General features: G+C 45.8%; 2 protein-coding genes across 2 annotated transcripts; both read right to left on the reverse strand.

The window, feature by feature from the left end:
* On the reverse strand, nucleotides 1–724 carry LOC136550837 (uncharacterized). Its single transcript, XM_066542432.1, has one exon. It carries the CDS (start codon nucleotides 635–637, stop codon nucleotides 164–166), a length of 474 nt encoding a protein of 157 aa, XP_066398529.1. The 5' UTR covers nucleotides 638–724; the 3' UTR covers nucleotides 1–163.
* Nucleotides 725–1,210: 486 nt separating this feature from the next.
* Nucleotides 1,211–3,074, reverse strand: LOC136547953 (uncharacterized). The gene is made up of 4 exons (XM_066539631.1): nucleotides 2,929–3,074; nucleotides 1,861–2,195; nucleotides 1,438–1,541; nucleotides 1,211–1,290 (listed from the first exon to the last, which is right to left on the reverse strand). The coding sequence occupies exons 1-4, from the start codon at nucleotides 2,974–2,976 to the stop codon at nucleotides 1,211–1,213; spliced, it is 567 nt and encodes a 188-aa protein (XP_066395728.1). The 5' UTR covers nucleotides 2,977–3,074.
* Nucleotides 3,075–15,581: the final 12,507 nt, after the last annotated feature.

Genomic DNA, 15,581 nt, shown 5'->3' on the forward strand with positions numbered 1-15,581 from the left:
AAAGGATGGAACATGACCGCCAGAAACAATCAATTTGCATGAGAAATTACCGGGCGTAGCTGCAGGTTCGAGCGGCCTGGAAAAAGAAAAAGGGGACCCAGAAAAAAAGGAAATTCTGTTCATCAAGCAGTTACAGGGACACGAGGAGGAAGAGGCAGGAGCATCAGGCGGCGAGAGCGGCGACCCTGCCCCTGCGTCCAGCGACACGTCCAGGCCCCGGCGGGGCGCAGCTCCGGCTCCTGGGGAACAACACGACGGCGGCGGCGGCGGAGGCGAAGTCACAGGGCCCGTCCTCGTCGATCCGCGCCATGGCGCCAGCGACGCTGTGGCTGCGCGGCACGGCAGCCGGGTGCCTCTGCCGCTCCAGCTCCGCCGCGCGGCGCTGGGACGCGGCGCGGATGAGCTCCCGCAGGTCCTCGTCGGCGTCGGAGGCGGAGTAGCGGCGCGAGGAGGAGGCCGAGGCGAAGCTGCCGAAGGTCGGGTAGCCGAAGGTGGCGTCCCTCGGGAGGTGGCCCACGCAGCCGGTCAGGCTGCGCACGTACAGGTCCCGCGCCGCGCAAAGCGCTCGCCGTGGCCCACGCCATAGCCAGCTCACGTGCTGGGCCAGCTTCCTGCCGCCCGCCGCCCCTCGGCTCATGCTGCTGGCTGCTGGATGCTGGATGCTGCTACCTGCGGCTTCGATTAATTCCACCGGCGGCGACGTACGGGTAGCTGACGGACGGAGGAAGCCACTCGAGCTCTTGGATTAAGCAGGCGCTAATCCGATCGGCGAGTTAGGGCACCTTCGAATGTTGGTTGCCATCTTCTCCCACATGTTGTTTATGTCCTCTTCTTCCTTCCAAGAGCCATCTTTGATAACCCTTTCCTGAATACCTCTGACGTCTCCCCTTTCAGTTTCCACCACTTTGTTCTTTCAATCTTAGCTTGTTTATCCCTACGGACACGCACCTGAAACGAAAGTCTACCACCAAAAGCTTATTGTTGAGAAATAACCACACTCCCTGAAATCACCTTGCAACCCAAGCATGCTCGTTTGTCCTTTCTTCTTGCGAGAACAAAGTCAATCTGGCTAGAGTGTTACGGAATCTAGATGAGCCAATAACTCTAATAAAAAAGATTATGTCATCACTAAAACAGAGGTCTTACATAGTGCATCCGGAATTTTTCTTAAAAAGGGTGTGCTTTTGAAAAGCCACCGCAAGTACACAAACTAAGCAATTCCACTTCCAATATAGCATGATTTTGGTCCCAAAATTACAGTATTTAACTGTTTACAACAACCATGTAATGCTAGTACCAGTTGCCAAAATGCCAGATAACAAAAGAAATGATAAATCACATCAACAAGTTTCCAGGAGAGCAGTGCACCAATACAGAATTATATCACTGGAACAAATAAAATTATTAATATGAAAAAATATATATCAGAGGCTTTACCAGTAAAGAGTTCCCCTGTGGGCAGCTTTAGAACAGTTTGCACTGCAACCTTGTGCGCTTCCCACACCTCTATGGCATTGCCATTTCTCCACCGTCTTACAGTACTGCATGCACAATGGGTATGTCAGTGAAGTAGAACAGTGGCACTATAGTAGGAAAACTGAATATCTATTATGACATCTCATTAGAAGAAACACTTCAAGCAAAAAGTAATAATCACTAAAGTGCTTGGATAATGAAGCAACACAGAAGACTGATTTTCTATATTTTATATATGTTATACACAGCTTCAAGAATAGCACTTTTAAATTAACAGAACACAAGCAGAGGATGAACTCAGAATAAGCAAGCAAGCCAAGGAAAGATGCCACGAGGACAAGTAGCATTAGGAATTTAGGATGACGCTTGTCTAAGAGAGTTTACCAATCCATGGATGAAGAGATGATGTCACCGTTAGTGTCTACAGCGAGTCCAGTGACTTGCGAGTTGTGCCCCTTCATTGTCTCAACAACTTCTCCTTTTTGCAGATCCCAGAGGAAAACAAGTGTATCCATTCCACCAGAGACGATTCCACCTTCAGGAAAACGGTCTGAAGGAGGGATCCAAGCCAATGGGCCGACAAAACTCGAATGTCCTGCGAGTGTCTTGGAGAGAACATATTCACTCTCCTTTTCTGGGTTGCGGGTCCAGAACTTCACTGTACGGTCCCTCGACGATGTTGCGATCCCAGCATCACCGCACACACAGATGCCACGAACCTGTAGAACAATAAACGTTACAAGGCATCCATGAAGAGAGGTAGTTTTGACGATAATAAGGATGATCACAAAGAAACGATTGAACTATAAATTGTTGAATAATCTAATCTGGTGATTCAAGGATGGACCCTAAATGAGCAGCATGACAAGAACATGGTGCAATTGCACTTGTTCTCTGTTCTGATTAGTAATTACATACTGTTCTCATTAGTAATTACATATATACTACACAAAGCGCAATTGTACCGAAACAGTTAAACTAATTTAACTGGCATTCACTGAATCACCAATCTACTTGTAATGCGAAGCAAAAAACTGCCCAAACTACAGTGATCACCCACCGACAAACCCCTCGAGGTTACTCCTGCACTAAACCCACTGATCCACCGCCACAAAGCAAACTCACACTAAGCATCGGGAGGTAAATTGCATCCCTCCAATACACCCGCAACTCCCGGGAACGCGCCAAGCGGACCGAGGCAAAACCCAGGAAGGCAGGAAAGCAGCGAAGCTAGATCGAATCACTGAACGAATCCGCGACGAGCCAACAGATCAAAAGCCCCAGCGGCCCCGCAGGCCTAGGGCTGGGGCCTCGGAGCGGGGCGCCGGGCGGATCGAGACCGAGGGTATCGCCGCAAGCTTGGAGCGCAAGCAAACGGAGACGGGGGCAGTCGGTGGCGAGAGTGTAGCGGTGAGGGGAGAGGGGAGAGGGGAGAGGGGAGCGGCGGCTTACGTCGTCGGCGTGTCCGTGCAACTGCAGTCCGAGGCGGTACTCGGCCATGGCGCGCGGCGGAGCGGGCGACAGGGCGAAGGGAGGATTGGTGTTGTTGGTGCAGGGAGACGAGTAGACGACGAGGAGTTGGGACTTGGGCACGTGCGGAGCAGCACTGTTTCGTTCACTTTTGTGGGCCGGGTCCTTCTCCTCTTTTTATACGATCTGGGCCATGGAAAGCGAAAACGGGCGGTCTGGCATCAGGAATTCAGGACTCCATCCGTCGTGGGCAGATGATGGTGTGCTGGTGTCGAGGCCCAGGTTGTGGGGAACGGAACTAGCCCAAAGCGAGGTACTCCGAGAAACTTTCCGAATCTTACACTCTAAATCATTACTTAGGAAATCATTTGTACAAAAATCATTTTCTATATTTTTTTATTCTCCAATAGTTTTACTATATCCAATGCGCATTTAGAAAGTCATTCTCGACTTCTATTTTTGGCTAGCGAGAAATTCAGGATAGAAGATGGCTGTCGATGTTTGACCACCGATAGCCTGCCACAGGGGTACCCGAAACAGTATATTCGGGCTTCAGCGTATGCAGAACTCGACGGTAAACGCAAGAGACAGTCGATTTATCCTGATTCGGACCCTCGATCTTTGATCGAGTAATAGTCCTACGTCCAGTCGACGTTAGCCTTTGCGTTGGATTGATCGTAAAGTGTTGTGTTGTACAATTGTTCTCTGAACTCCCGATCCAAGGAGCCCTGTCCTCCTTTATATAGTCAGGAGGCCAGAGTCCTGGTCGGTTTACAATGAGGTTCTCAGTAGGATTACAGAATAATACTACTGCTAAGATTACAGGGGAAGAATCATAGTTAGACTAGTTCTTCTCCCGTCCTTGCGGGGTATCCCGTGGGTCCCGCACCGACAAGTCCCCGAGCACTTCATGGTTGAGTTCTAGAAGCCTCGTCTTGTTCCTTCAAGTCTTCTCAAGCAGGAACAAGCGTCGTCCGAATGCTTCCTTGAGCGAAACCGTGTAGCGCTTCGTGAGATCTTCGCGTGGTGTGTACCTTTTTGAAAAAAGTACTCCCATTTGAATGTAGCCCCCGAGCCTCTTGCTGTTTGGCACAAGAAGCTTAAGGGTCTTTTCTTGAAATCGCCCTGATTCTTCGTCTAAGGGCTCCCGAGCATATACTCGGGTTCTTTATCGAAAAAAGCTTGGATTTAGCTATATCTGGATTCTTTTAGTCGAAAAGAGCTCGAATATAGCTATTTCTGGGTTCTTTTTATCGTGTGGCCTTGAAGTCATATGTCTTGAAGAAGTCTTCTGAGTGACGTACGCTTTTTGAAGGAAAAAGTGCACTTACTGAGTGTAGCCCCCGAGCCTCTTGCTATTTAGAACAAAAAGTTGGAGGGTTTTGAATCTTATGTTGTTCGAAAGAACTGTTGTCTTGAAGTAGTCCTCTTGGTGACGTGCGCTTTTTTGAATGAAAAAGTGCACTCACTGAGTATAGCCCCCGAGCCTCTTGCTATTTGGAACAAAAAGTTAGAGTGTCTTGAATCTTATGTTTTTTGAAAGAACTATATACCTCTCCTGTTGCAGCCCCCGAGCATATATCCGGGTTGTTTTGTTCAGTAAGAACTCAAATGCAGGGTCCTGGCATATTCTCTAGTAGTCTGCTGTTGTCAGATGTAGAGTCTGCTATTGTCAGGTGTAGTTGTATGGTGGTGGTTGAGTGTAAATGCCTTTTGTTCATGGGTTGTACTATGTTGGTATATTCTCCTGAATATGTTTGTTGTTGAGTATTGTTCCTTTATGCCTGAGTTCCCTTTCATTATTGAGTTCTATCTTTTCACTGTGTCCTTTGTTAGGCTTGTTCCGTTGATGCTCCTGGTCCATGTGCACCGCTCCTTCTGTCTATAAATATCCTCCTAGAGTGATGTCTTGATTCGTTGAGCATTTTGTTGCTTGTTCTGAAGTCTCTATAATCATAAATATGGTAGTTTGTGAGGTAGAGTAGCCCCCGGGTTTATTTTGCAGTTCTTGTGTGTCTTGTCGTAGCTGGAGGGAGTCTTATGATAGGGATTAGAGGTAGGTTAATCCTGCAGCAGCAATGTACCAGGATGTACGTGGCAGTAGTTTGAGGGAGTCTTGTGATGTGGGCTTCGTTCCTTCATCTAGCAATTCTAGGTTGATCCTCGCCGTTTGTCTTGAGACTGTCCGGTGTAGATCAACACCATATCCAGCATCACATCGGACTTGGGTAGACAGATGTCTGCCGGCCTTCTCTGCTCCATGTTGTCCTATTGTTCTACTAATTTCCGCCTTGGGTGCACTGCGTCCGTCCTTTAAAGAAAATAGTGTAGCCGAGTGCGGTTTGTTCTATCGAGTAGCGATTTGGAACACGTAGTCGTTCCAGAGCCTAGTTGTTTTCGGGTTCCTTTTTGCTACTTGCCTATCGTAGTTTTGAGTTCGTTGGGTCTTGTAAGATGTGTAATTTTGTATCTTTTGAAGTCATTTGTAATAGAGAGAATCTTGTCTTCCGAGTTGTCATTCTTTATTCTGCTAATGTCTTGGTTGTCTATGAGATTCCTGAGTTCTTTATGTTAGAACCAGGTTGTTATGTTCCTTGTGAGGTAACTTTCCGTTGCTTCATGGCTAATGAGTTCTTTTTGCAGCCATATGGTAACTCTGTCGTTTTGCTGGATGGATAAGCCCAAAATCTGCCTGTTGAACTATACCGTTGTGTGGATTTGTGCCTTCCATCATTTTAGCTGTGTCAGTAAATGGACCATTGTGTTCTCATGCCACGTTAAAACGTGCTTGGTCGACCACGTTTTTACCAGTGTAAAATCTATTTAAAGGCATTTATCCTCCTTTTCTTTGGTACCCTGCCTTTGCCTTTCGCCTTGAAAAAAACCCTAGCCTTTACAACTCCGTCGTCACCATTGCCGCCGCCATCTGAGCGCCGCCATCCGAGCCTTCTCTTTCTCTAGTGCTTTTTTGTCTCCGTTAGTACATGGGTAGGAAGAAAGCCGTGAGCAAGTCTTAGGCAACCTTCGTGGATGAGGAGTTGTCTCTTTCCGTAATCGAGAACTAGGAGTTCGTGGCCATGAGGGCTGCCCAGAAGTCTTGGCCGGCTCTAACAATGACTAAAGACCAGCTTCGCGAGCTTGTTAGCGATGGTCTGATCCAGAGCAAGGACATTACTGAATGGAGAGCTCCAAGCGAGCATCGGGTCCCTACTGCAGGCCCTGGTGAGATTATTCTCTTCGTCTCCTTTATCCGTGCCAGACTTTGCCTTCCTGCTTCCGCCTTCCTTCATTAATTTCTTGGTTATTTTGGGGTTAGTTTGAACCATCTTACTCCCAATGCCGTTCTCCATCTTTCTGTTTTTGTTCATCTCTGTGAAGCTTTCCTTGGAATTTCTTCTTCTCTTTCTCTCTTCCGTCACTTCTTTCGTCTGAAGCCTCAACCCCGCCGCAAAGACACCAATGTTCTTGGCGGCTGCGGGATTCAGTTTTGTCAGGGTCTTAAAAGCAAGTTCTTTGACTATGACCTAGTTGACTCTGTGAGGGATTGGCGTGCTGACTAGTTCTATGCCGCCAATTTGATTCCTTCTCTCACCATTCATTCTGGATCTGGTCCCTCGATTAACGACCGGTGGGAAAAGAACTCTCTGACACCGGATGAGCTCTAGGCGATCTAGCTGTTCCTTGAGCGGATAGGCACTCTGAAGTAGTAGGGCTTGACCGGCTTTAGAATCATCTTGAGTTTTCTTTACCGTCGTGTTTAGCCTCTGAAGGAGCGAGAGAACTTTGGCTTCGAGTACTCTAGGGTTGAGAATCCTTCACGCATGGTCCCGACCCTTGAGTTGACCGACGAGGAAGTACTCGAGCGTCTTTAGAAGATGCTGAAAGGAGCAAGCATTGTCCCGCTTACCGTCTCTGAGTTCTGTGCAAAGAACCCACCTCCAGCTATAAGTTGTTTTCTCTTTGTACATGTACTTTTTGTATTTCTTTTTGCTGTATCTATTTTCGCTTAATCTTCCTTGTCTTGTTGTCTTATTCTTTTCGTAGGGATTGGGGCGTAACTTCATCGACCCAATTCCCCTTCACGACCTCTGTGCCATTGTGGGGGCTGGGGGTAGTCTTGCTGGGGCTTCTTTAACTAGTAAGTCGCAAACTGTCGTAATGCTTCCTGGTGTTTCTTCCGCAAACCCTGATGTATATGTAGAGTATGTTCCTCGTTCAGTTCCCCGAGGCCCTCGTAGTGTCGAAAAGAGGGGGCGAGCTGAAAGTTCTTCTGGTTTGTCTTCTGCCAAGAAGTCCCACCAGTCAAGTACTCATCCAGGTACTCCAGATGTAGCTAGCATGCTCTTAGGTGAGCATATTAATATGCTTTGTCCCTTTGTCTTCTTGTTTTTATCTTGAACCGAGTACTTTTGTCCTTTTTCAGCTAGTGTTTTGGCAACCTTGGTCGAGAGTGAGGCGGAAGAGGACGATGGTGCTGCCCTTGTTACTCATCGGTGAGTTGTTTTCTTGCTTTCCTATAGTTGAAACCTTCTTTTTGTTCTGATTTTGGTCTTGATCTCTTTGTAGTAAGCGGTCGTCGGGTACAAGTTCTTCTGGGGCACCGGCACCGAGTTCCTCTGAGATTTCGATACCGAGTTCTTCCGTAGCTCTGGTATCGAGTTCTTCTAGGGCTCCGGTACCGGCTACACTACTCTTGTCGTCGAGTGGCGGGGACATCTTTGCTGCCGTGGTTCCCCCTACGAGGTCTTCTTTTGGTCTTATGAGGAAGAAGATAGCTGAGTAAGTGATTCCTTGTTATGCCTTTTTGCTTCTCTCTCTGTTCTTCCCTCGCTCATATTCTTTATCATCGATTTTTCTTGTGATTTTGCAGAACCTTGCCTTCCCTTAACCCTCCACCTACTTCTTCTCAGTCCGCTGACCCACCTCTGTGCGCTGAGTCTCTGGACTTGGGATGTTCGATTGGTGAGGTAGCTGTGAGGGAAGCCGGGTCCCCTGCCGCTGCTGATCCTGTTGCTCCAGAGGTGACCGTGGCCACGGCGGTGGGTACTTCTAGAGAGGTAGCCGAGGCTTCCTAGGATACAGCCCTAGTTCTGCCTTCTTTGCCTTCGCTAGCTTCTCCCTCTGCTCTCCTTAGAACCAGTAGTCAGTGCTTGGACGACGAAGTGTTGCTGTAGTTCAACGCCACCCAATGTCTGTCAGAATTGACTACTGCCTAGAGGGCCCTTTCGACTTCCTTTGGTGAAAAGCTTCAGGTGAGTTTTGCTAGAGTTCTTTCTTTGGATGTTCGATCTTCATTTTCTTCTTATGCCTTCTCTCTCTCTCTCTCTTTGTTCAGTCTTTCTCTTGAGATCATATCGACTTCTTTTTCTCATCCAAAAACGAGAAGAAGTTGTCTTCTGAGGTAAGTGCCTTGAAGGCCGAGCTTGACCTCCTCTGGGCCAAGTTGGAGACTGAGCATTAGACGCATCAAAAGGAGGAGAAAACTCTTTGTGCCTGGGTGGTAGAGGTAGAGAAGCAGAAGGATGCTACGAAGAACGAGTGCAAAGGTATTGCGGGTTCTTTTTGTTTCCTTTTGTATTCTGGCTTCCCTTTCTGCTGACTTTTCGTTTTTTCTTTTGTACTCTGATTTTCTTTTCCGCTGACTTGTTTCTGTTGCCTAGTCTAGCTCTCCGAGTTGAAAAGCAGAAGCTCTCGGAGGGTATCGAGGAGATGAAGACGCTTGCTCAAACTAGCCACAACAAGGCTGAGGAGGTAATTGCTCAAGCTAAAGAAGAACTCGCGCTTGCTAGATTGATTAGGCATGGAGCTAATAGAGATCTTGTGCAGGCCTAAAAGATCATCGAGGACTTGATTGGCAAGTTGGCAATGGCTACTGAAAACTAGAAAGCTTTATGGAAGTCTTTTCGGTCAGTAGCCGACCTTCTTCGGACTTCAGCAGACGATGGTCATTCTTGAGCTCAATTCATTCCCCAAGTGCCGACCCATTTCCAGGAGTTCGTGAAGCGTTGTGCCCATCTTTGCACCAGGAACGTCCTTGCCTAGGTCCGGGTTCTTTCTCCAAACTTTCCTTTGTCCAAGGTTGCTGACGAAGCCAAGAGCCAAGAGTACCTCGATGCTGTCGAGAGGTTAGAGCTCGAGGTCGATGACTTAGCCAGGAAGATTGTAGATAATCTCAATATTGATGTTTCTACTCCTGATGATAATGCTTGAATGTAATCGACCCCTGCACTCCACCTTTTGTAACAGAATACTTATACTCTTTCTTGAATGAAGATCCTCTATCTTTGTTGATGTCTTCTTTGTTTGGATGTCTAATCCTTGCTTACTCTTTAAATGTGTTGTCCAATTGATCAGAATTTTCTTTGGGTAGCTATCTGTTCTGATTCTCATCCGCGTTGTATAAACCGCTCGCTGTACGTAGATCGTTGTATTTGACAAATTTTCTTGATTTGCCGAGTACTTGTCTGGCTTTCGTCTGTGCCATGTGAAACAACTCAGTGTATGTAGATTGATGTCTTGACAAACTTCCTTAACTTGTTGAGTGCTTGTCTGGCTTTCGTCTGTGACTTATAAACAACTCGGTATAGCCCGTTGTGTCGACAAACTTTGCGTTCTTGTTAGTATTAAAAAAGACTTAGGATATCTCCAGCTTCTTCTTCTTGGCTTAGCTCGTAGTGTGGTCAGCATCTAGTCCTATCTCTGGTTGCAAAAGTATCCTAGGACTGGCAAGCCCCCGAGCGTTTCATGGTAGAGTTCTGGAAGCCTTGTCTTATTTCCTTCAAGTCTTGTTGAGCAGGAACAAGCATTGTTCAGGTGCTTTCTTGAGCGAAACCATGTAGCACTTCTTGGGATCTTTTGAGTGTAGCCCCCGAGCCTCTTGCTATTTAGAACAAGGAGCTAGAGGGTCTTGTCTTAAAATTGCTCTGATTTATGTTCAGGCTTATTCTCAGTCATTTTTCTTTTTGTACGGGTGTTAGCTTATTAGCTACCCTCATCGGCGGGCTCAAGCATGTTTTTAGCTATTTTGCTCTCGGCCGGTATGCTCAGGCATCTTTTCAGCCATTTTGCTTTTTTGTTCGGGTGTTAGCTTATTAGCTACCCTCATCGGTGGGCTTAAGCATGTTTTTAGCTATTTTGCTCTCAGCCGGTATGCTCAGACGTCTTTTCAGTCATTTTGCTTTTTGTTCGGGTGTTAGCTTATTAGCTACCCTCATCGGCGGGCTCAAGCGTCTTTTCAGCTATTTTGCTCTCGGATAGTATGCTCAGGCGTCTTTTTAGCCATTTTGCTTTTTGTTCGGGTGTTAGCTTATTAGCTACCCTCATCGGCGGGCTCAAGCGTCTTTTTAGCTATTTTGCTCTCGGCCAGTATTCCTAGGCGTCTTTTTAGCCATTTTGCTTTTTAATTCGGGTGTTAGCTTATTAGCTACCCTCATCGGCGGGCTCAAGCGTCTTTTTAGCTATTTTGCTCTCAGACGATATGCTCAGGCATGTTTCAGCCATTTTGCTTAATGAAGACAACTTCGGAGAAAGTCATAACAAGACATATGTTTTGTGTAAAGACCATCTTTATTGATCGTGAATCGTTAATAAGCTATAATAATACATATGTTGTTTGATGAGCGCTATCTTTGTTGATCATGATCATTGATCTCTTGTGTCTTGTATACATATTTTCCCTTGAGTTGTTTTCATGCGTAGAATCTTCGTAGCTGACTGATGTGCCATGTATTGTTGACTTCTTTTTCGTCTTCAGTTATCAGCTTGTATGTGCCTGGTCTGGTGACTTTTGTGACGATAAAAGGACCTTCCCATGGACTGAGTAGTTTATGGCGTCCATCGGTCTTTTGTATTCTTCTTAGTACTAGGTCACCGACTTGTAATGATCGAGACTGGGTATTCTTATTGTAGTGGCGTCTTAGTCCTTGGAGGTATCTTGCTGATTGAAGGGTAGCGTTCACTCTGACTTCTTCTGTACTGTTGAGTTCTAATCTTTGGGTGTATTCTACTTCTCCTTCGTCGTATTGTTCTATCCTTGGTGACGTCCAGATCAAGTCTGCGAGTAGTACTACTTCTGATCCGTACACTAGGAAGAAAGGTGAGTATCTGATAGCTCTGCTTATTTGAGTCCGTAGCCCCCATACAACCTTGGGTAATTCTTTGATCCACTTTGATCCATAGTCTATTAGTTCTTCATACAATCTTGGTTTTAATCTAGCTAGTATGAGTCCGTTTGCCCTTTTGACCTATCCGTTGGGCTTTGGATGTGTGATTGATGCGTAATCTATTCTGAAGCCGTAGTCTTGTGCCCAACTTTAGAATTATGTGGCTGTGAAGGGAGAACCCAAATCTGTGATGATTCGATTGGGCATGCCAAAGCGGTGCATAATGTCTTGGATGAACTCGACTGCTTTGGCTGCGCTATATTTTGCGAGTGGTTTGAATTCAATCCACTTGGTGAACTTATCAATTGCTACGAAGATGTACTCAAAGCCGCCTTTTGCTTTCTTGAGGGGTCCTACTTGATTCAGCCCCTAGCAGAAGAAAGGCCAAGCAGGTGGGATGCAGATGAGGTTGTGAGCTGGCACATGAGCCTGTCTTGTGAACATTTGACAACATTTACATCTTCTGACGAGTTCTTTTGCGTCTTTTAAAGCGGTTGGCCAGTAGTAACCGGTGCGGAATGCTTTTTCGACTAGTGTTCTTGAAGCGGCATGATTTCCACAACAACCTAAGTGTATTTCATCTAGGATCTCTTTGCCCTCTTCAAATGAGAAGCATTTTAGGAGTACTCCTGATGATGCGGCTCTTCTGTAGAGCTTGTCTCCTACTAGGACGTAGTTCTTGCTTCTGCGAACAACTTGGGTAGCTTCTTCTTTTTCCGCTGGCAACTTATTTTCTTTGATGTAATCGATAAAAACCTGGGTCCATGAAGTGGTGATTACCAAGATCTGGGTGTCTTTGGCTGAGATTTCAGGGGTTATCTCACTGGGTTGTTTGATAGAAGGAGCTGATAACTCATCTATGAATACACCGGGTGGGACCTTCGCCCTGTCTAATCCAAGCTTGGCGAGTATGTCTACCACAATATTAGAATCGCGCAGGACATGTAGAATTTCTAATCCTTGGAAATGTTTTTAGAGCTTTCGTATTTTAGCACAATAAGCGTCCATGTTTTCTTTGGTGCAGTCTCAATCTTTGTTGACTTGATTGATTACTACTGCTGAATCTCCATAAACAAGTAAACGTTTGATTCCGATGGTGATTGCCACACGTAGCCCGTGGATGAGGGCTTCGTATTCTGCCTCATTGTTTGTAGCTTGCCATAATATATGAAGGACGTACTTGAGTTGTTTTCCGTCTAGAGAAATTAGGAGGACACCTGCACCGGCTCCGCCTAGCTTAAGTGATCCATCAAAGTACATCTTCCAATGATCAAGGATGGTACTTGACACAGGTTGTTGAATTTCTGTCCATTCGGCAACAAAATTAGCCAGAGCTTGAGATTTAATTGCCTTCCGTGGGGTGAAATTGATATTGAGAGTGCCAAGTTCAACTGCCCACTTAGATATGCGCCCTGTTGCATCTCTGTTGTGTAGGATGTCTCTGAGTGGGAAATCTATCACTACGGTAATCCTGTGGCTTTCAAAATAGTGGCGAAGCTTGCGTGAAGTGATCAGGAGGGCGTAGAGTAGTTTTTGCACATGTGGGTACCGGATTTTCGATTCTGACAGTACTTCGCTGATGTAGTATATGGGATGTTGTACTTTATATACACGCCCTTCTTCTTCTCTTTCTACGACAATCGCAGTGCTGATCAGCGTAGAAGTTGCCACAACGTATAGCATCATGTCTTCGTATTTCTTCGGAGGTGTGAGAACTGGTGAGGAGGTGAGGTATGCCTTGAGCTTCTTGAAAGCTTCATTGGCTTCTTCTGTCCACTCGAACTTGTCTGTCTTCTTTAGCAATTTAAAGAAAGGTAACCATTTTTCGCCCAGTCTTGATATGAAACGATTGAGGGTCGCCATGCCGCTTGTTAGTTTTTGCACATCTTTGACACTTCAAGGAGGGCCCATCTCTATTATGGCTCAAATTTGCTTGGTGCTTGCTTTGATTTCGCGATGACTGACCAGGAATCCGAGTAGTTGTCCTGAAGGAACTCCGAATACACACTTGTTTGGATTCAATTTCCACCTCCATCTTTTTAGGTTTTCGAAGGTTTGCTTTAGGTCTTCAATTAGTGTATCCGAGTTCTTTGTCTTTACCACTATGTCATCCACGTATGCTTCTACGTTTTCGCCGATCTGATCACCAAGGCATGTTTGAATAGCTCTTTGGTAGGTGGCTCTAGCATTCTTGAGTCCAAATGACATGGTCTTGTAGCAGTAGGCACCGAACAGAGTGATGAAAGATGTCTTGCTCTGGTCTTGTTCTTTTTAATGCAATCTAGTGATATCCTGAATAGTAATCAAGAAATGATAATAGGGTGGATCCTGTCATTGAGTCAACTATCTGATCAATACACGGTAGCCCAAATGGATCTTTCGGGCAGTGTTTGTTGAGATCTGTGTAGTTGACGCACATGCGCCACTCGTCTGTATTCTTTTTCTATACTAGAACTGGGTTTGCTAGCCAATCTGGATGAAGGATCTCTCTGATGAACCCGGCTACCAATAGCTTCGTGATTTCTTTTTTAATTGCGGCTTTCTTGTCGGTTGAGAATCGTCGTAGCTGTTGCTTTACGAGCTTGGAGCCTTTGTTGATATCAATTCTGTGCTCAGCCAACTCTCTTGGGACACCTGGCATGTCAGTTGGCTTCCAAGCGAAGATATCTTTGTTGTCTTGAAGAAAGTTGGTGAGCGCGAGTTCTTATTTTGCCGAGAGGTGGGCGCTGATGGTTGCTGTTTTGGAGGGATCGCCAGTGCCCAGGTCGATTTGCTTGACGTCGGCTTCTTTTGGTGGTGCGAGGATGCCGGGCTTTTTAGCCGGTATCTCTAACTCTTCTTGGCTTATTTCTACGGCAATAGTGGCTATTTCTTTTCTACCATTGTCGGCTTGTGCTTTTGCTGCAATTTGGATTGCCTGAACATCACAGTCAAATACGCAGTTCAAATCACTTTGAAGAGAGAGAACACCATTAGGCCCTGGCATCTTAAGCAACAGGTATGGATAATACGGTATTGCCATGAATTTTGTTAGTGTTGGACGCCCGAGGATTGCATGATATGATGAATCGAAGTCCGTGACTTCAAACTTGATGAACTCTATACGGTAGTTTGAGGGAGTCCAAAAAGTAACCGGTAGAGTGATTTGTCCAAGTGGCATTGCTGCCTTGCCAGGTACTATGCCATAAAAGGCGTGCTTGTTGGTGTGATCATCCCGGCGAGTTATAGTCCCATCTTTCTTAGAGTTTCTGAAAAAATGATGTTGAGTCCGGCTCCTCCGTCGATTAGTACTTTCATAACAGTCATACCAGCAATGGTTGGATCTAGAACCAGTGGGTAATGGCCTGCGTTCCCTACGCTGATCCATTGGTCTTCTCTTGAAAATTGGATTGAATATTCTGACCAATTGAGATATCTTGGTGTAGCAGGTTCTGCTGCCATGATGGTTCGTAACGCTAGCTTTTCTTGATGTTTGCTTCTAGAATCTGGAACTCCAGCAAAGATTACTGCCACTGTCCCTCTAGATTTTTAGAATCCCTTGTCTTCATGGTTGTCTCCTTCTTTTTTCTGATTGTCTTCTTTATTGTTTCCCTTACTGTCTTTTCTAGTGTATCTTTCGTTGAAGGTATAGCAATTTCTGATGGTGTGCTTTCTATTGGGGTGCAAGGGGCAACGTATGTTCTCAATGTCATCATATCTTCTGGGCTTGGTAAATTTCTTTGATTTGTCAGCCATTGCTACTGTGTTGTCTGGTCCACGTTTTCTTTCATGTTGTCTGTTGTTTCGATGATTTTGTCTGTCCGGGTTGTCTCGATTATTTCTATCCGGGAATCTTTATCTTGTTTTTCCTCTACAGTAATCATCTTTTCCACTGTTCGTCTGAATTCTTCATTGTTTCTTGGGTTCTCTTTGCATAAATCTTTTCCATGAGAGAAAGCTTCGATTACTTCTCGTTGTGTGATGTCATGTACTTGAGCTCGTAGTTCACCAAATTGTCGATAGTAATTTCTTAGACTTTCACCTCCTTTCTGCTTGAGTCCTTTTAATTCTGCGTGGGTGATTGGGTGTGCAATGATACCCACGAAATTTTTACAGAAAGCTCTTTGCAAGTCCTCCCAATTTTTGATTGATCCTGGATTCAATTTGTCAAACCATTGTAGTGGCATGGTTTCTAAGGCCATGGAAAAGAACAAGGTCTTGATGTCATCGTCTCCTCCGGCCAATTCAATCGATTGCGAGTAAATCCTGAGCCATTGCTTTGGTTCGGTCTTGCCGTCATACTTGGAGTGGTTGGATGGCTTGAACTTATGAGGCAGTCGTATGGAAGCAAGTTTGTTTGCGAAACAAGGGAATCTATCGTGCATTCCGGCTTCTGTGTATTCCGATTCGGCGCCCCCTTCTTACCAACTATTGTCTTGGTGAGAGTAGTTTTGCGTGGCTGTTCGAGTAGGTGCTTTGCTTCTGGCCTTTTTT

This window comes from Miscanthus floridulus, chromosome 4 (genome assembly GCF_019320115.1).
Source record: "Miscanthus floridulus cultivar M001 chromosome 4, ASM1932011v1, whole genome shotgun sequence".
NCBI lineage: Eukaryota > Viridiplantae > Streptophyta > Magnoliopsida > Poales > Poaceae > Miscanthus > Miscanthus floridulus.

Excerpts from the sequence above, each read along its gene's own strand:
- LOC136550837 (XM_066542432.1), bottom strand. The coding sequence starts at position 637 with ATGAGCCGAGGGGCGGCGGGCGGCAGGAAGCTGGCCCAGCACGTGAGC.
- LOC136547953 (XM_066539631.1), bottom strand. The coding sequence starts at position 2,976 with ATGGCCGAGTACCGCCTCGGACTGCAGTTGCACGGACACGCCGACGAC. Across the intron at positions 2,196-2,928 it reads TGCACGGACACGCCGACGAC|GTTCGTGGCATCTGTGTGTG; the intron begins GTAAGCCGCCGC and ends ATTGTTCTACAG. Across the intron at positions 1,291-1,437 it reads CACAGGGGAACTCTTTACTG|CATTACATGGTTGTTGTAAA; the intron begins GTAAAGCCTCTG and ends AACTGGTACTAG.